At 49.6% G+C, this 20042-nt stretch overlaps 1 protein-coding gene across 1 annotated transcript in view; it reads left to right on the top strand.

The window, feature by feature from the left end:
• Positions 1 to 6: 6 nt before the first annotated feature.
• Positions 7 to 20042, top strand: part of LOC143028381 (cubilin) — a 120664-nt gene continuing 100628 nt past the window's right edge. The window contains exon 1 of the mRNA XM_076190365.1: positions 7 to 559. Within this exon, the coding sequence (XP_076046480.1) occupies positions 430 to 559 (130 nt within the window). The 5' untranslated portion in view covers positions 7 to 429. The remainder of the gene's footprint in view (positions 560 to 20042) is intronic.

The following is a 20042-nucleotide window of genomic DNA, read 5'->3' on the forward strand; positions in this document are numbered from 1 at the left end:
ACACATCAAACTTAGAATCGGTCTCGATCGGTCGGGCGGCCTCCCGATCTCCGACTGTGAAACTGCTCCGTTGCAGAGTCGCGTGAGAGCTCTCCCTCTGGTGAGGCTGCCGCCTTTCGTCCTACCCACAGCAGTAGCAGGAGTACTAAGTCGTCCCGTGACTGGCAAGGTCCTCCAGACGACGACACTGTCACGGCGGATAGCTCTGCCGAGGACCACAGGCTAAAATCGCCAGTCCCTCCCCTAACACGAACAACTCTTCCCCAAACACTTTGCCAGCAGCCCTCCGCTCCGCCTGAAGTGAACCGAGGTCCCCTCCCGAAGGAGTAGGAGCCGGGGAAGGACACCAGAAGCAAAGCAAGTCGTCAAGAGGCGGGCGCAAGCCTTCCACCCTCACCCTTGGAGGACCTGTGGGAGTGGTCTTGCAGGATGCGTCGGCAGGAACAAGGTGGTGAAGGAACCCGGGCGGGAAGCGCTCTGACGAGGCTCTTGGCCATGTTGTCCTTCTGCCTCTGTCTCGCCCTCCTGTGTGCCCCCGTCTCCGTCTACGCCAGGCGCAGTAAGTACCAAGACAGTTTCAAATCCAAAGTATTCGTCGGTTGGGCGCGACCGTTAGGATGTAATTTGAAATATACATTTTGTGTGCCCACCTGTGTGTGTGTGAGTGTGTGTCCGTGTGTGTGTGTGTGTGTGTGTGTGTGTGTGTGTGTGTGTGTGTGTGTGTGCAAGTACGTGTGCGTATTTGGACGTTCCAAATTAAAAAGGAAACCGCTGTTGGGTTTCACCGCGGTTTCAGGTTAACAAGTTTGTTCGGATTTGAAGGATGACCCAGTCCGACTCAGAGGTCATACTTAGATTCCGGGAGGACCAGGACCTGGTTTCACTGATGCCTTCTTCGCATGTCGTCCTTGGAGCCAGGACCCCAGGTCCATTGCCCCCCCCCTCTCCCCTGAAACCCCAACCCAGAAGTACTTTGATTCCCTTTAAGTGACCTGGGAAACCAGGACCTCATCATCGCCTTGGTGACATTTTCTTGGTGGTCGGAGGCTCACAGGGTCATCCCAGGAAGCACGACCCAACTCTTTCCCAAACCTTCCGTGACCGTTATCTCACCTCCCGTGCAGACCACGCAGGCCAGGCAGGCAGGCAGGCAGGCAGGCCGACAGGAAAGGCGTTTGGCCAGACCCCAGTTAGTGTCGCAGTGTATTGTCGCTTTGTGCCAGCAGTCTTCGTCCTTTTTCGTTCAGGAGCTCTGAGCAAAGCATTTCAGCTCACGCGCTATCAAAGGACCCACTGTGTAACGAGACCACAGCCTCCCCCCGCCCCCGCCACCCCACCCACCACCTCCTACTCACTCCTCCCTCGTTTCTTCCCTGTGAGAGCTACCTCTTCTGCCCAGAGGCTCCTCTTGTGAAGGAGAGGAACTCCTCCCGAGGGGTGCCTGAAGGAGTCCTGGCGTGAGATGTGCGCATACACACATGATGGGAGGCCCAGCGACGCCTCAGTGCCAGTGAATGTCCGAAGAGGTGGGGGTGGGGATGCCATGTACAAGGGCTGCTGCTGCGGGGGTGGGGGAAGGAAGGGTGGGTTGCGTAAACAGACGCCCCCGCCCCTGTCCCCCACACCCCACCCACCTCTCCAGTCAGTCAGTCAGTCACCTCAGTTCAACTCAGCGTCCAGCGCTCCCTCCCTGCTGGCGCCGTGCCAGGAAGGGTCGTTGGATTGGCTCCTCCCACGGGTTACGGACCACTACTCTGGCACTGGGATCTGTCGCCTGGTTCTCCATGGTCTGGCACGCGCGTGGCACGAAGGGCAGCAGAGCCCAGTACTTGCTTTGCGTTTGTCACCACAAGTCGCGGGGGAGGGAACCACCCGCCGCATTGGGATTGTGTCCTTGGTACCTCGAGGCACAAGTGCATTGGAACTAGAGTACATTTAGGGACTGATCCTGTCCCGGTACCTAGTTCCTGATTCTGGGAGCAGCAGCAGCTCCCTATATGACGTTATGTTGCAGGACCTGGTATCATGTACTAGGTACAATGCAGCTACATCTAGATTCCCGCGTTATATCTTTTAATAGAGTATACTGCTGCGAGTTGACGGAGGCTGCTAGTTGTTGGGTACGATTTGATCATCACTAACACACTAAAGATTAATGCTTTATAATGTATACAGTGGCATACGTAGTACCAGACCTTTAGCTTTTTATCATCTTTAAGGGTTACACACACATACACACACACAAGCACGCGTGCACAAACACACAAACTCATACACACGAGCTTTTACATATACTGTACATTAAATGTGTGTATGTGTATATGTTTTATTTGTAAGTGCACTTGTTTGTATACGCATGGGTATATGTGTACACGCTATTGACGCTCCAAGAGCATCAGCATCAGCAGCACTTGGAATGTTTGGAAACGTCCTAGCAGCTCAGAAGGGCGGATGGCGTGACGTCACAGATGCTGCTGAGGCCACTGATGCTGCTGCTTGGATCCTCAGGTCGTCTCTCTCTCTCTCTCTCTCTCTCTCTCTCTCTCTCTCTCTCTCTCTCTCTCTCTCTCTCTCTCTCTCTCTATGTGTCTGTATATATATATTATATGTGTGTGTGTGTGTGTCTCGAATATGTCAAAGACGAATGTTCTTCGGTTCCATAAAGATCAAGGTCATCGAATCATATGCACACACACACACATACACGCACGCACACACACACGCACATGCACACACACACATTCTGGGGTCCCCAAGGGATCTAGTACAAGATGGATTCCATACTGGAGAAACGACAGACTCGGCCTTGTTCCAGGAGCATTTGGGGTGGAAGGGGGCGAGTGGGTCAGGTGACGTGGGTCAGGTGCCAATTTGCGCCTTATGGGGGAGGGGGTGATGGTCAGTTCTCTTCGTCTGAACCCTTTTGGAAGTGTCGTTATTTATGTATTTGTTCTAGCTACCGTTAGGTGATTCTATTCACTTGAAGCAAAGCCTCAAAGAACCAAAACGAGTCGAAGAATCGTTCAAGATCTTATTTTTATACAGTTTGTTCTTCAGGTGAATAAAATCGTCTTGGTGTTTCCCAGAATAAAGTTGTCGGTCGTGGACTTCCCCTCACCGAAGTGGTTCAAAGAGAAATGGTTTTGCCAATACAAGTTTCATCCTCGTATTTTGAGCAACGCCCTCCCCTCCCCCTCCATACCTCCCACTTACTTCCTCTTCCGCTTCGAAATAGGGATGGGGGGGACAAGTATTGAGGGGGGGACGGTGCGCTCAACACTACTAAAGTGTGTGTGTGTGTTTACTTAATTGTGCCTCATTTTAGTTCATAGGAAAGTAGCAATGCTCCTGGGCTCTTGTTTCTTACTCTCCAATGATCATGCCTAACTCTGTGTGTGTATGCGCGCGCGCGTGTGTGTGTGAGTGGGTGGATGTGCGTGTGCGCGCATACGTCCCACCTTCTTGCGGCCCGCCAAAGGGAAAGAAAAGACAGTTTAAGAGTCTTCCGAGCTGCCCATGTATCACACGCTACTGCTGCCGTAGTTCCACCAGCTCCACGGGGAGGAGGAGAAGGTCTGCATCTATCTGCCTGGGGCTCCCTCAGGACAGGAAAAGTGGGTCATTTCAATGATGGACTCTTAAGAAGAACTAAGGGAACCTAAGTTTTCGAGTTGTAGGTTTAGGTCTTCGAGGAAGTAAGGGTTGGAGGAGGAGGTGTCTGAAGAAGGGAGAGTGAGACGTCGGGAGATGAGCTGCTGTAGAAGGAAGCTCGTGGGTGTTGGTGCAAAGGGAGACCCCGCGAAGTAAGGGAAGTCGTCGCTACCTCTACGTAGGTGCGTGGGGGAGGCGGTGATGGGGGAGATTGGCGGTGGTGAGAGTGACATGATAAAGTGGCTACAGAGAGGAAGGGCGGACGCGGTGAAGGAGGACCCGAGGCCTTCTGAGGAAAGAGACTCTCTCACCTGGTGGGTCGTCGGCCTTGTCCTCATCGTTGTCGTCGTCATGGTCGTCCTCGTCAGTGGGTGATGGAGGAGGTGGTTGGGGAGTGGGTAGGGGCGACACAGAAGCATGGACTGCAGGAGGTCACGGACTCCAAATGTCCAGCAATGTTTGGTGTGAAATTGGGCTGTGGTATCCGTAGATTGGTAATCCTGAAACCAGAAGACGCCAACGATGACGTCAACAGAAGCGTTCTCCTCGCACTATGACGTCACACACCTTGTGGATATGGTCTCAGGTGACGCACTGGGGAAGTTTTTCTTTAGTCTTAGTTATCAGTTCGAGGTCGAGAATGGGGATTTATTAAGAGGATTATGAATGATTTTTCATATTCGCTGTGAAAAGTTTTTGGAGTTTGTTATTCGCACGTATCCATCAAGTCAGAGAATTATTCTTACTTACAATGTTACGTTAAGGATGACGAATTCGAAGAGTAGAACTGAGCTGTGACATCATCACCCACTCGCTGCCCCCAGGACTATTCATCACGGTTCAACAAAATCCCCCTGGCGGCAGCCATAAGGAAGGTACAAGTCTTTATTAGCAGTCAAATGATTAATTAAGTTGGATTTGGTCTTCTTGATGGTGCTGCGGCGGCTGGTCGTCGTCGTACAGAGTTAATTACAGGAAAACAGGAAGACAACCTAGACACACGGTTTATCAAGGGGTACGCACAAGCGAGCGCATAATGCTCCTTTAAATAAAAACACATAAAGGTTTACTTTCAAATTCCATGACATGTAATTCATGCAGGAATAGTTAATTATCTTTTAATGATATGTAACAGAAAACGTTTTGTTACATATTAGCGGAAGAAAATGAAGTTTTCATGCGTAACTCAAGTATAATGGAGTTTGTAAAATGTACTCGCGGGCTGACACGCAGAGGTGGGTATGGTACACGCATCCTTACGCGGGGTGACACGGCCTTACAGCAGCAGCAGCAGCCTCCTCCTGACAGACAACTCGGCTGACCGACCCCAGTGGCAGGGGGGGGGGAGGGTGAGGGGCAGCAGCACAACAACCGCCGCGGGGACACTCGCGGGCAGACATAGACCTGTGTTTGCTCTGTGACAGCGGGGGGATGCTAAGACCTCTCCCGTGAGAGGAGGAGCGAGCGGGGGGCAAGGCGCAACTTGCACTCCTCCGATCCATTCCCGAGTGAGCGGCGACGACGACGACGAGGAAGGCTCATTTCAGGGTCAAACCCCGGGGGTGGTGCTGCTGCTGCAGGAAGCCGAGGAAGAGAGTTGTTGTTGTTGTGGGGGATCTTTATTTGTTTCCACCATTTCCACCGCATATTTCTACCCCCCTCCTTTCCCCTCCCCACTTATCCTCTTCCTCCTCCTCCCGCTTCCTGTCTCTAATCTGCTTATCCTCTCCTCTCCCTTTCCTCTCTATCCTTTCTCTCCTCCTTTCTCCTGCCTCCTGGTAACTCGTGGCCATTCACAGGTGAAATTCTTTTACATTTGCCGGAACCATTGCTTTTTTTTCCAAAACCGAAGAAATGGGGTTATGTATTTTTGGCAAATTTGATCATTCTTTTAGACCCTTCCGGTGTTGTATTTGTGTATTGTGCACCCGCGTGAGGCAATCACACTGATGGCTGGGGAAAGTCACACACACACACACACACACACACACACACACACACACACACACACACACACACACACACACACACACACACACACACACACACACACACACACACACACACACAATTCTATCTCCGCTCGCTCCACCCCACCATAGACTTGCCCTTCCCTACTTTTCTTCTTCTTCTTCTTCTTCCGTCCCCGTTTCGCCGCCACGATCCCTACCAGTTCTCTGTTGTTCTTCTTCCAGAGAAACGCCCAAACTAGCTCTCCTCCTGCCCCCCTCCCTCTTTCTCCTCCTTTTTCTCTCCTACCCTACATCCTCCATTACCCCCTGATCCGATTCCTCTTTCTCCTCCTACTCGTCCTCCTCTTCCTCTTCCTCCTGACCCTGTATCTCTTCCTTCTTCTCTTGTCCTTCCTATATCTCCTCCTACTCTTCTTCCCCCTACCCCACATCCTCCTCCCCCTTATCCTCCTTCTTCTCCTCCCTCTCCTGCATTCCTTTTCCTTCTCCTCTTTCTCGTCTCCTTCTTCCTCTTCCTCCTCCATTTTTTCCTCCTTCTTTTCATCCTGTTCCGCGTCCTTCTCCCCTTCCTACACCTTCTCCTGCCCTTCCTCTTCTACCTCTTCCTCCTCCTTTTCCTCCTCCTCCTTTTCCTCCTCTTCCCCTTCCTGAAACTCGGCTAGTTTATGGTTCTTCGTTAATGAGTCGAATCTTGCCGCCTTCTTTTGTCCAGACTCATTTCGTGTTGATATGTGGCCCGACCGACCCCAGGGGGGGGACAGTGGGGGGCAGGTTTGCGTGGGTGGGTGGGTGGGAGGAGGAGGAAGGGAAGGAGGGAGGTGAAGGCTTTGGCTGTCGCGGAGTCCCACTGTCCTTGCAACGTCTTCAGATAAGAATCGTTATAGGACTCCCCCCCTCCCCCTCAACCCCCGTATTATCAACCTACACTCAACCCGGCCTCTTGCATTCTGAATCTCCACTTAACCTATTTCCTCGTCCTTTGCTCAGGACACATCTCCAACAAACGATATGCAAAGGCACACACGTGCACGCGTGTACACACACACACACACACGCATACACACACCTATGCTCGTAGTGCTATTGTCAGCTTTTATCCGGGAGGAAGACGCTAAAGTGACCTTTGCGTAATGTATATATAGAAAATCGACCTTCCTGTCTCCACGAGGAGTTCCTGTAGTCTGACCACTTTAAGCAGACAAGCACATCGTTGCTCATTTTTAGACTTCTTTTGATACTTCATCGATTACCCCCGCCCCGCCCCGCCCCCCACTGCCATTACCTCCCCCCCCACTCCCAAGGAAACAATAGGAAGGGAAGTGGGTGGAAGAGGGGAGGGGAGGGATGGAGTAAGGGGAGGGGATATCAGCTGTTACATTGTCCACGCGTTCTTTTGTGTTCTGCAATGACAACGTCGATGTCCCTGTATTACTACCAAGGCCTCCTCCTCCTCATCTTCTTCTTACTCCTCCTCCGCCTCCTCCTTCTTCTCTTCTTCTTCTTCTTCTTCTTCTTCTTCTTACTCCTTTTCCGCCTCTTCCTAAGTCCTCATTAACTTTCTATTAGACACTTATTATTTTGACCGCGCACACACACACACACACACACACACACACACACACACACACACACACACACACACACACACACACACACACACACACACACCACAATGGAAATAAGCGTACATGCTTTTTTGTGTTATCCTCGGCAATTGCAATTATTATTTCGAACTATGTGTTCTTGTTACTATCTGCACTTCATGTATATTGATTAATTACCAAATAAATTTATTATTATTATTATCACACACACACACGCGCGCGTGCGCGCGCACGTCCAAACGAAAGAGGCTCTTGAAGAGGCTGAGACTGAGAGATGGAAGGAGAGAGAGAGGAGATGGGGGACGGAGGAGGATGAAGGAGGAGGAGGAGTAGATGGGTTTGTCTTTGTGAAGGATGCCGCCCAGCACCTACAAAATCCTCCCAAGGGCAAAGGTGTTGTGAAAAAGGGCTGCCTCCTTTTCTACCTTTTTCCTTTTGTGTTTCCGTGGCCAGGGAGGGAACAATCTCCTCCTTCAAGAACTCTTGTTTAATCTAGCTTGATAACGCCCAGTTGTTGTTGTTGCTGTTCGCAGCAGCCTCCTCCTCTTCGGTAGATCGGTTACGCTGGCGCCACGCGGTCACACGGTGCGCAGGAGGAGGAGGAGGAGGAGGATTCGGCGAGTGAATGAGTGAGTGCCCCAGCTGGGCAGACAGATGGCTCTGGTGCCGGCGGCGGTGGCGGCGGCGGCGGTGGCGGCGGCGCCAGCTGTCTTTTGCTTTGGCACGTGGCTGCAGGCACTTGAAGAGACGCACACACGGGAAGAGAAGATAAACACACACACACACACACACACACACACACACACACACACACACACACACACACACACACACGCACGTAAAAGGTAAGCAACTACACATGCATCTCTTACATGCACACGGAAGCTTGAACACACGCACACACACACACACATATGCCTCAATTATTTTCAAAATACACCTGGGTGGGGGGGAGAAGTCTGTTGACCGCACACCTTATAAGGAAATCATCTGGCGATCGTTGGCAGGTGCACAGTCAGCGATGATGCAGTTGGGTTCTGGTCAGCACGAGCCTCGTCGTCGTCGTCGTCGTCGTCGAACCTCCTGATGACGTCATGTCGTGTGTTTTTCTTTCCTTTCCGAGAGAAGAAAAATGGCCACATTTACTTTTTCTATTTCTTTTTGTCATTTTCCCTCTCGTTCGAATCCCTCACTCCTCTCCGATTCCCGGCAATAACTGTTCCTTGACCCACCAGTCCAATAAGAGTACATTAGGGCAAAAGTGATGGCTTCGGCCGCAGCTACTCAGCGCTCCCACCCCCCACCCCCGTCGTACGCTGGTCACTTTCTTCTTCTTCCTTTGCTCATCTTTTGTGTTGTCATTCTTTTCTTTGTATCTTTCTTTGTTCCATGTCTGTCATTGTGGTCGTTTCGTCATTTTCATTTCCCTCGCAGTCGTCGTCGCTTTCGTCGCTGTCGTCACAGCTGTCTGTCGTCCTGTCAATAATCCTTTAAAGCCAATCTCCCCTCCCCGAGGTCCCCAATCCTCTAATCACGCCTCTCCCCATCGACCCCCCCCCCTCCATTCACTTAGTCTCGGCCCTCCAAATCCCCTGCGACCGCCCCCACCCCCGCCCCCTACTCGGCTTCCAATCCCACCGTCACACCCAATCACAGCCGATCGAACAGCGGCGCCTAATCGAGCTGCTTTCATGCTTTCTGATCGTGTCTGCGATGAGCAGAAGGAGGAAGAGGAGGAGGAGGGGTGGAAAGGTGGGAGAGAATGATTTGATTTGTGTTTAAACAAAATGGAACCGCCCAGTCATGAACATAGCATTGCGCGCGCGCGCACACACACACACACACACACACACACACACACACACAAGCAACGAAGGCTTCGATTAACGGTAAAACGTTTTAAACAACTAATTTAGAACATTTAGGAAACATTTTCTTTCTAGAATTACTCATAAAAGTCGCCTTCCGAAAGGTCCTTCTATCATTTTACCCAATGATCAAGAATAAAAAGAAAAATTACATTTTTAATTCGTTTTTATAAATCGCCAGTCTAGATGACCGTCCTTGTGCGGTTTTTTTAATGCGTTTTTATGACCGTGATTGCGTTCTTATGCGTTTCCATGTCTATCACTGTGTATGAATATTCAGGACCACGTTTTTCTTATCTTTACTGCGAATAACAACTACCACAGGCTCACCATTACTGTTCATTATTTTTCTACTATCATCACTCACATCTTTTCCTCTTCTTACTACTCCTCCTCCTCCTCCTCCTCCCCCTCCGCATCCAGCTGATAGAGTCGGCTGATGAATTGTGTCGTGTTCTCAAGAAGAGCAGTGGACTCACCCAGGAGCTGTGTATAGCAGAAGAACAACGAAACTCTGTGACGTCACGGATGCTACCGGGCAGTTCACAAAGAGTCCACCCATCCAACGTCACTTACTCCCCCAACCCTTCACCCGCTCCCTCCAATCCCTTCTCTCCCTCACCTTTTCCCTATCCTCTTTACTTCCTCTTTTTCTCTTTCTTCTCCCTCCCACTGTTTTTCCTCGCCATCCCATTCGCTCCTCCCCTTCAACTTCCTCCTTTTCCTTCTCCCTCCATCCATCCCTCCTTCACTCCTTCCCTCCTCTCTCTCTTCCTCACTCCCCTCTCTGTGTCCTACCGTTTCCTTCCATTTCTCTTCTCCCCATCCCTTTTCCCTTTATCCTCCTCCTCTTCCTCCTCTTCCGCCCTCCCGCTCCCCTTCCCGCCCCCTGCTAGACGTATGCGGGCCGGAGAACGAGGCGGCAACTAAGTAATTAGACTAATTCCTGACACGGGAGGTGAGAGGCTGAAAGGGGCTGCGGAGGCGGAGGCGGAGGCGGCGGGGGCGGGAGCGGGGCTGAGGGTGGCTTGGACCAGGGACATCTCGCCGGAGACACGCACACAAACACACACACACACACACACGCACATGCCAGCGTGAGCAGCCATGTGCGTGCAGTCACATGTGTACACAGTTAGTACACATGTGCACAGAGGATTTACATTTACTCGAGGGCTTGCGTGTGTGTATGTGTGCGCGCGCGTGTCCTAACCCCTTCCTTACCCGTTGGCACATTTGCTTTGACATGGCTGCCGCCTGGCTATTTCATTCATCTCGGTGGAGCCCCCCCCCTCCCCCAGTGTTGGAGTCCGCCTCAGTTAACCCCTTCATTTCCGGGTGGAACCATCCCTTCCGGCTACAGCGAGGCAACTTTAGCTTAATTTCCGTGGCACCCCGTCCCGGTAGTGAAGGTGTTCGGGGGGGGGGGGGGTCGTGTTTTGGTTGCCGAGCCACACCAATCAATCCGAAAGGCAAAACAAACCTCGGTATTGATCGCAACCAGAACGACTACTACGGTGACCCAAGGCTTCGGGAGCTTCGTGGTCCTCTTCCTCCTCTTCTTCTTCTTCTTCTTCTTCCTCTTTGGACTGGGCCGTCGGCTGGAACAGGACCTGTCTTCGGACAAGGCTGAGGCGGAGGAGAAGGAACGAAGTCTGTTAATAAGCAATGTTAAGGATAAACCCGTAAAATGTATGCATATAGTGACAATGCAAGGAGACTTGGATTCGAGGGTGACTAAGGTCAAGGAAGAGATTGGAGGCGAAGGTCATGGGCATGTACAGAGGTTAAAGAGGAGGTGGTTGAGACGATGGGGGGGGGTCCTTGTGTCATATGAGGACAGACTCTTCAGAAGAAATGTATCACAAAGCCTCTTATCATAATCACACGATAACGCTTGCTGTCATGTGATAACGCAACAGGAGGAGGAGGAGGAAAAGGTGGTGACCGTGACTTGGCGACCTGATTTGACCTGAACTGACTTGATACCACGCTGACCTAACACAACTCTTTATTCATGATATTATTGTGCAAAGATACTAATGCTAATAATGCTAATACGAGAGCTAATGTAAGACGATTTTATTCAGTTGAAGTGACGTCATACTTTCCAAAACAAAGTATGACATAATGACGTTGGTAACAAAAAAATAATCACAGGAGATAGATAATGGCTACCCCCTCTGAAGGGGGAAGAAAAGCCTCTTCATTTTTTCATATAGACCTGACCTTATTATGGGTAGTATATCTATACAATAATGTTCTACATTATTTATTTATTTATCCTTTTATTTGCTAACATTACTTATTTACCTATTTATTTTGAGTTCTTATCCAGACTTGATCATGCGAGGATGGGTGGGTGTGGGTTTTGGGCGGACGGAGTGTTTTACACACGGTGTGCCGGAAGGCCACACACACCCCCCACACCCCACCCCTCTCCCTCTTCTTGTGGAGAACCCGCTGGGGCGGTAAAAGCGCTTAATAGCATTCAGGTAACGAGCCGAGTTTTGGAGTTCTTAGCAAGACTCTTCTGTCCGCAACATCACCGTAACTTATTTTTCGTCGGCTGGAGAGGACGACCAAACATGCTGCCTTGGTCGCCCTTGGAGTGGGAGTTGGGGTGGAGCGGGGGGAGTAGGTCAGGCAGGGGTAGGAGGGGAGAGGAGGTTGAGGGGTTGTGGTAGTGTGGGAAGTTTGGCGCCTTCCTTCTTCCTTTCGCCTCCCCTTTCCAATCCCCCAGGGGGATTCCCTCAAATTTGTATTTGGGTTAGGGGGGGGGTCTTTATTTTCCTCGCCCTTTGGTTCTTCGTTTTTATTTTTTTTCTCCGTCTTTCTCTTCTTTTTCTCCTGGTTCATCTTCTTCCCCTTCTCTTCTTGTGCCTCTTTTTCTTCTTTCTCTTTTTCCTTGCCCTCCATCTTCTGCCTTTTCTCTTCTTTTGCTTCCTTTCTTCTTCCACTTTCTCCTCGTCCTCCTTCTTCTTCAGATTCTTCTTCTGCCTTCTTCTCTCCTTTGCTTCCTTTTCTTTCTTCCACTTTCTCATCGTCATCCTTCTCTTCTTTGTATATATATTTTTCTTTTGTGCTGGTAGCAAATCGCATTCTTTTCCAATAGAAAAAACTGTAATGCTACTTGATAAGCATAATTAATGCTGACCCCAAACCAGTGCTTCTGTCCTTGTAGACAATACCCCAAATCGCTTGGTAAGCATTCTATTTCAAAGAAACAGATTACATTTCACGACTAACAACGCAGTTCAGAAGTTTGAAAATTAGACACTTACGGACAAACAAAGTAGGTCATTAGTTCATCCCTATTTTGTTTTTGTCTTTTCCAATTTGTTCCTAAATCTTGTTAAAGAAAGGTAATTACCGATTTGGAAAGGGTACAAAAACGAGCTGCAGAATTGGGACCAAATATGCGAAAGAAATGGATATGGAAATCGTCAGAATGATCTTGATATATATATATATATATATATATATATATATATATATATATATTCTCTTAAAACTTGCAGACGCGGTAAAGTTGACACCAGCCTTCAAGATCTTAAAGAGAATCACTCACGTCTGACTCTGGGCAGGACCGAAGTTTAGTCTTTCGGTAGGAAGAGATATCTCTGCCCATCGTGTAGTTAGTGAAGAAGACGTGATTCCCCTTGAGAAAAACGAATCCAGCTGAGAGAGTTTGTGACATTGTAGTAGTGCAAAAAGAAAAAAAATGAGATTAAGTAAATTTTGAGATTGTAGAGGCGGGGAAACATAGAAAACAACTGAGACTGATATATATGATGCCCTTTCCATTTTGTATTTTTGTTTTGGATTTGGCATCGAGGTAAGCCAGAAAGTGTCCCGCCAGTGTTATACATTCCCATGGCAATACACTTTTTGTTCCTTTGTTCACGTCAACGTCTTTACTCTTGAGTCCGCACTTCGGTCGACTTGTTTGCATTCACCTTTCTCGGTTTGCATCTCGGACACTTTCTTCACACATATCTTTCGTTGTGTGTATATGTGTACCTGGATGGTCGGTGTCTCGCTTGATGTAGCTACGCATTGTGGTCGCAGCCCAATCCTGCTGTTAACTGGCTTGGCAGGCGGCCAGTCAGGAGGAGGAGGAGGAGGAGGAGGAGAAGCCAGCGCCGCCGCCCGGAAAACGCCTTCGTAAGACGCCGCCGAAGAAGAGAACGAAGAACTCTTGCTTCCGCCTCAAGAGGAGGAGGAGGAGGGGAGACTAGGAGGAATTGTACAACTTTAATGTATCTTTGAAATGAGTGTTGCCCTGGCACACACACACACACACACACACACACACACACACACACACACACACGCGCACACACTTTTTTCTCTCTCTCTCTCATTCTCTTTTTCTCTTTCTCCTTGGACGCACAGACAGTCATATGTGTCTGTGTTCGTAAAACTCTGTATATATATGTTTCCCCGGCTCTGCACTCGCCTTGCAGACACGTAAAGTTGTTCAACTTTCGTTATTGCCCTCAGCTCCTTCTCTTCCTCCTCCTCCACCTCCTCTCTCTCTCTCAACCCTCCACCCCCCTCGTCCCTCCCTCCACCCACCACCCTCCACCCTTACCTCCATGTGTTGTCCCTAATATTGCTTCTCTAACATGTCGTTCGTCGCCTTTTGTCCGACTCCTCATCGGCGTCGTCCTTGTCCCGCTTTGTCCGACTTTACGTTGTCGTTGTTTTCCTGTTTTGGGTGACGTGTAATCATGCCTTTCGCTCTTTTTACTCTCAACTTTCGTTTCCTCTTTCTGCCCCTCGTTGTCCCTCTTCCTTGTGTCCTCCACATACGTCTTCTCTCTCCTCTCCTCCATCTTTAAACATCTCTTTATCATTGTATCAGCATGTGGAGTCTTCTGCCTCCTTTTCCCTTTTTCCAAAGCTCAGCTCGTCCCCCCCCCCATCTCTCCCCTATGTCTTTGTAGCGATGGGAAAGGAGGACACATCACATGGGGGGTGGAGAGGGAAGTTCTGTCTGGCCAACTGGGTCCTGGCAGCTCTCCCCCCGCCTTGATGTTTAATCTCGAACCAACTTTGAGACCAAAAAAGGAAAAAAAAATATATCTAACTTATCTCAGAGTTTTCGACGATTGTTTCTGTCGTGTGGATGAGGGGGATGGAAGATGAAGGAGGAGGAGGAGGAGGAAGAAGAGGAGGTTGATAAGATGAGAAGAAAGGAGGAAGGATATATTATGAAAATTAATATGTTAACTTAAGTATTGATGACTGGTGTTGACAGTGATGGAGCGATGATAGCAGTGGCGATGATATTACCGATTACTGTACTAATGATACCGATAGGGTGACGCTACTGATAACGGGAGAGACGATAAGAGTTTTGGTGTTATCTAGTAGTTATCAGCGATGTGGGGGGGGGTCCTTGTCCTAATTTTTTTTTTCATTCTTTTTCTTTTTTCTTCGACTCCCTCAAGAAACCCGGCCTTCTTATTATCCTTCAAAGAATTTCAGGAACTCCCCAGGTCGGTCGTACACAGTGATTTTACAGCGAGTAGGTTCCGGGAAGAGAAATGAAGAGCAGCAGCAGGAAGAGACGAAGAAAGAAGACTGAGAGAGAGAGAGAGAGAGAGCCAGTGCGAAGACATACAAACGAAGGAAAAAAAAACGGAACGAGGGACAGCGAGAGAGAGAGAGAGAGAGAGAGAGAGAACTGGAGAGTTGGGAGAGCGTCTGAGTGGAGGTAAAGGAGCGCCTGAGGGAGGGAGGGAGGGAGGGAGGGAGGCTGTAAAGACTGTGTTGTGTTGTTTGCAGCAGCCAGGAGATGTTTTGACGGGCCAATTTTATTTTTGTCACCGATGTAGGACTCATCGTAACACGCACACCTCCTCCTCCTGCCCTCCCACCTCCTCCCTCCCTCCCTCCCTCCCTCCCTTCCTCCCTCCATCAAAACCAACATCAAATTATTTCGTGGGGTAGAGTTTCTCACTCTTTCCTACCTTACCTTTATGTGGCCTACTTTCTTTTTCTCTTGCTTATTTTACATGGCAGATAAAAATACGCACGCACACACAGATATGTATGTATATATATATATATATATATATATATATAATATATATATATATATATATATATATATATATTGCAGAAAGCCACTGGTAAAATGAGACACGTAGTCCGAATATTTTCGTTTATTTAAGACATCTTCAGGGAATACGAAGTCCGAACGTTTTCGTCTATTTAAGACGTGTGTGTGTGTATATATATACACGTATGTATATATATATATATTATATATATATATATATATATATATATATATAGTATATCCTTCCTCATCCTCACCACAGACGCTTGGCGCCCACCATTGTTGCAGAGGAGGAGGAGGAAGAGCGGCGGCATGACAGGCAGACATATTCCAGGGATCTGCAGGCTTGGGAGAAGGAAAGGGAAGGGAGAGAGAGAGAGGATGGGAGAAGGATACAGAAAAAGATAAAAGAGAGGCAGAGGAGGACAGAGAGTAAGAGAGGAGAGTTGGGGTGGGGTCCCTCTAACAAGGGGAAGGTAGAATGAGAGGAAGGGCGACAGAGGAGAATGAGGGGAAGGGTATGGTGCTGAGAGGGTCGGAGGAAGTCAAGGTGTTGAGAGGATGGTGGTGGTGGTGGTGGTGGTGGTGGTGGTGGTGGTGGTGGTGGTGGTGGTGGTGCAGGTGTGAAAGGGAGGGTGGGCGGTAGTTACGGACAGAAATCGCCCATGAAGGGGAGAAGGAAGGCCCTCGAGGTAAGAAAAGACGAAAGAGGAGGAGGAGAAAAGAGAGGAGGGGAACGAAGATGACTAGAGGATGGAGGAGAAGGAAGAGGAATGAGTAGATGTAAAGAGAAGACTAACTTTCTTGTGCAGTATTCCCCTGGCACTGTCTGTGGATCCCTGGGCATAGTTTGTTCTGGCTGGGACCAGCTGCCTCCTCCAGTTGAGGTGACGTGATTTGTGGTCCACTTCATTCTGGTCAACAGCGGAAGCTTTTGATCAGGACAGGAGGAGGCCTCCCAGCTAGGTCGACCTACTCGATTCCCATTCTTCCCCTCCCTCCCTCTCTCCCTCTGGGCTGCCAGGAGCGAGGTACCCAAGTACCTGGAAAGGCCCTGCCTGGGTAGCATCCGGAAACGGCCTTCCTCCTCAAAATCTGGCTCTCTTTCTGCTGACGAAGGCGAGGTAGGAGGAGGAGGAGGAGGAGGAGGAGGAGAGGGAAAGAGGACCCTGGCCTGGCATGACCGGAAACTACAGTATCTGTTTGTCCAGACGAGGAGGGAGGGAGGGAGGGAGAGAGTGACAGTGAGGGGGGAGGAAGAGGGGAAGAGAGAAAAGAACGACATGAAGAGGAGGAGGAGGCCACTCCCCCTATGTTACTTGAAAATCGTCTTTGTTCTTAACACAAACACACACACACGTGCATACACACGCATCCACACAAGCCAGCCCACAGTGAATTCAGCATACAGTCAAGCACACACATTCACAATCATAATTATACACAGACACACACATGCTGAACTTTGCATGACCAAGTGTGTCGCATGGAAATTGGGCTGTGGTCCGAGTTACAGGAATCGAACTTTGATTTCTTGGAAGCCTCTTCATCTCACGGACGCCATTGTTTGCGGAAAAAGAAAGAAACGTTTCATGGGTGTCTTGACCCACATGGACTGAATTCTAATTTGGACAAGAAACTGCCCTCAGCCTCAGTCTGAGGCCTCTTCCGAGTCCCGCCGGCCGGCGGCAGCGCTTCCGGAGGAACGTTCACAGACCAAGAGCGAGTACGGGATCGGATTCCAATTTTTTTTTTTTTTTTTTCTTATCGAGGTTTGTGGATTATCGGGGGTGATGTCGGTTTCTGTCTCAAGGGAAATGACAGCAGTGTAATTGATTTAACCTTATCAATCTCGTGTTATGCCAATTAGATTATATTGAAGACGATTTTGTCTAAAATTAATCGAGGCGCCGTCATCACAATGCTATCCAAAACCAAGTAGTTTCTATCGCTTCACGACGAAGACGGACCCTTCATGACAATACTCGGAAATGCTTTTACGTCATGTGTGTTTTCGTGACGAGACAGCGGCCTCGCAAGGCCCAAGAGACCAAGGCCTCGATTTTTTTTAAGACATTCCGAGGGGGGTGGCTGTTGAAACGAATATTGGAAATGCATATGAAGCGTCCTTTCAATTTTGCCTCCCCCCCGATCAAAGATGGCGCTTAAGATTATTTTTCAACTTGTGGCCAAAAAAGTGTCTCTCAGATAGGTCCTTTCATACTCTCGCCCCCCCCACCCCCCCGTCCCACCCCTAAATATTTATATATTTTTCTTTCTTCTTTCACGCACTGCTTGAAAACTGTCTTTCCAATTCTGTGTCCTATAATGTCGTCTTATAGCATGGATACTTCATGTGGTGTTTCCATTGTGATAATGGGCTTTGTGATGGTTATGGTGATGAGGCTACCGATACTGATGTTGTGAACGTTATGATGATGATGCTGACCGTAATATCAGCGTGAGCAGAGAGCCTGAGGAGAGAATATTATGGACCAAACGCCGGGCTAAGCCGGCCGTGAAGACGACGAAAATGCTCCAGATAATGATGATCCTCAGGAGCCTTCCACATAAAGAAAACGGGCTTCGGTAGCTTAGGCTCAGAGAAAACGGAAAGTGTATGGCTAATGACGTCATATTCGAAAGAAAATGGGAAGAGGTTGCCTGTTTTTTAACCCAGTGAAGGAAAACAGCGGGAAGCGATAACCTCATTTTTCACACTCTAAAGAGTCGAAGTTCCTCTTCTTGCTCTTTTCCAGCCTCAATCTAACCTCTTTGTAAGCCCCAACTCCATGGTCTCAGTCCCTGGCCTTAATTTGCCCTTACTTGAGGTTTTCTGGATTCAAGACACTTCCGCAACTGAGGTTAGATAGTTTCAAGGACTTTTCTCTCTGGCCTCAACTTGGCCTCAACCTGAGCTGAGCTTGGCCTCAACCTGGGCTCAACTTGACCTCAACCTGAGCTGAACTTGGCCTCAACCTGAGCTGAACTTGGCCTCAACCTGGGCTCAACTTGGCCTCAACCTGGGCTCAACTTGTCTTTTGTTATGGCCTCAGTCTGGCCCCAACCTGGCCTTTCACTCCGTAGCCCTGTAAAGCTTCTGACTTCGGCTTGAGCCTTAGCGATGGAGACGACGTGTATTGATTAAGACTGTTCTTCCACCCCTTACCAAGTGTGTGTGGAGAGAAAGAAGGCCGCTCGTTGTTCAGGAGGGCGTGGGAATGTGGAGGGGAGGGAGAGCCGTGTGGAGGAGAGGCCTTGCATTAGTGTGTGGAGGGAATTGGTGCATGGAGGAGATGGGTAGTGAACTTCTGGAGGGGTTTGGAGGAGGACAGAACCACTGGTGTGTGGAGGAGAGGGGCATTATCTTTGTGGAGGAGATATGGAGTGTGCATTCAGTGTATGGCAATCATATGATGAGTGTGTGTGTGTGTTTTGCATGTGTGTGTACGTGTATGCGTGTGCGTTTGCCTGTGTGAAGAAAGAGATCGGCCGTGAAGGTGGAGGAAGCCTAGGTTGGAGTGCACCTGTTCTCCTCAATATTTCAGACACTCCACGCGAAGGGTCTGCATGTCCAGCAACTCCTCTCCCTCCCCTCCCTCCCTCCCTCCCTCCCTCCCTCTCTCCATCCATCATCTCCCTTCCTCCCCTCCCTCCCTCCCTCCCTTTCTCCATCCCAATCTCCCTTCCTCCCCTCCCTCCCTCCCTCTCTCCATGTTTACATCGTCACTCCGGACCTGCTGACCTATTTTGACCTCGTAGGTCAGCATCCCTATCTCCCTTGACCTGACGCACACTGCGTTGATGTATTCTTTATTGGCGTTGACCTCTGACCCTTGGTAACCTGTCCGATTTCTTGTTCTCCTGACTTGTTCTCCAGTTGGCGTGACATCATCCTTGCTGACCTGACCTTTAAAATGTTGACCTGACCTTTGGGCACTGACCTTTTCTAAGCGACCTGTGCCCAGGAATGAAGTGTTTCTTAAACTTTTTGGAAAGCCATGGAAAAGTAATTAGAATAGGAGAAATGCCCCCCCCCCCTTCCCCGCTACGGAAAGGGATCATGGAGACGACGACAGGCTATATCTCCTGCGTTATCGTCGACGGGGTGCCACAGGGATGAATGAATGAATGAAATAGTCTCGCCACAGGGGGGGGGGTGATAAAATGAAGTGGCGCCCCTTAAACAAGGAATGCCCCACCCCCCCGGACCCTTTCGAGGTGACCTCAGCTCCCTCCTCCTCCTCGTCCTCCTCCTCCTCCTCCCCCGGGTATCGTCACTGCTACCAGTGGCACCCCACCGTGGGGCTGCTAGACTCACCGTCTCTCTCTCTCTCTCTCTCTCTCTCTCTCTCTCTCTCTCTCTCTCTCTCTCTCTCTCTCTCTCTCTCTCTCTCTCTCCCCCGTGTGTTCACCTGTCATGAGTTGTTCCGGACCATCCGCAAGGCTGAGGTGTGGGCGGGCACACTACCAGCCCCGGAAAAAAAAGCAAGCTAACGCCTTCTCTCACTCTCCTCCATCAAGCCTGACATAGGCACATTCCCCTCCCTTAAATCACCCTTAACTCCCCTTGAAAGAAAAAAAACTAACTTCCCAACTCCTCAAGTCCCTCCGATGTCCAAAACTCCCTCTTGACAGCCTCAGACACGGCTGTAAATCTCCTGAAAGCAACCACTCTGGGGCCAGCTGGCCGAGTGTGTATTACACGAGCCCGAATACTTACGCTCTCTCTCTCTCTCTCTTTCTACCTCTCTCTCTCTCTCTCTCTCTCTTTCTCTCTCTCTACCTCTCTCTCTCTCTCTCTCTCTCTCTCTCTCTCTCTCTCTCTCTCTCTCTCTCTCTCTCTCTCTCTCTCTCTCTCTCTCTCTCTCTC

The sequence above is a fragment of the Oratosquilla oratoria genome, chromosome 9 (assembly GCF_046742065.1).
Source record: "Oratosquilla oratoria isolate Oo_2021 chromosome 9, ASM4674206v1, whole genome shotgun sequence".
In the NCBI taxonomy this organism is placed as follows: Eukaryota; Metazoa; Arthropoda; class Malacostraca; order Stomatopoda; family Squillidae; genus Oratosquilla; species Oratosquilla oratoria.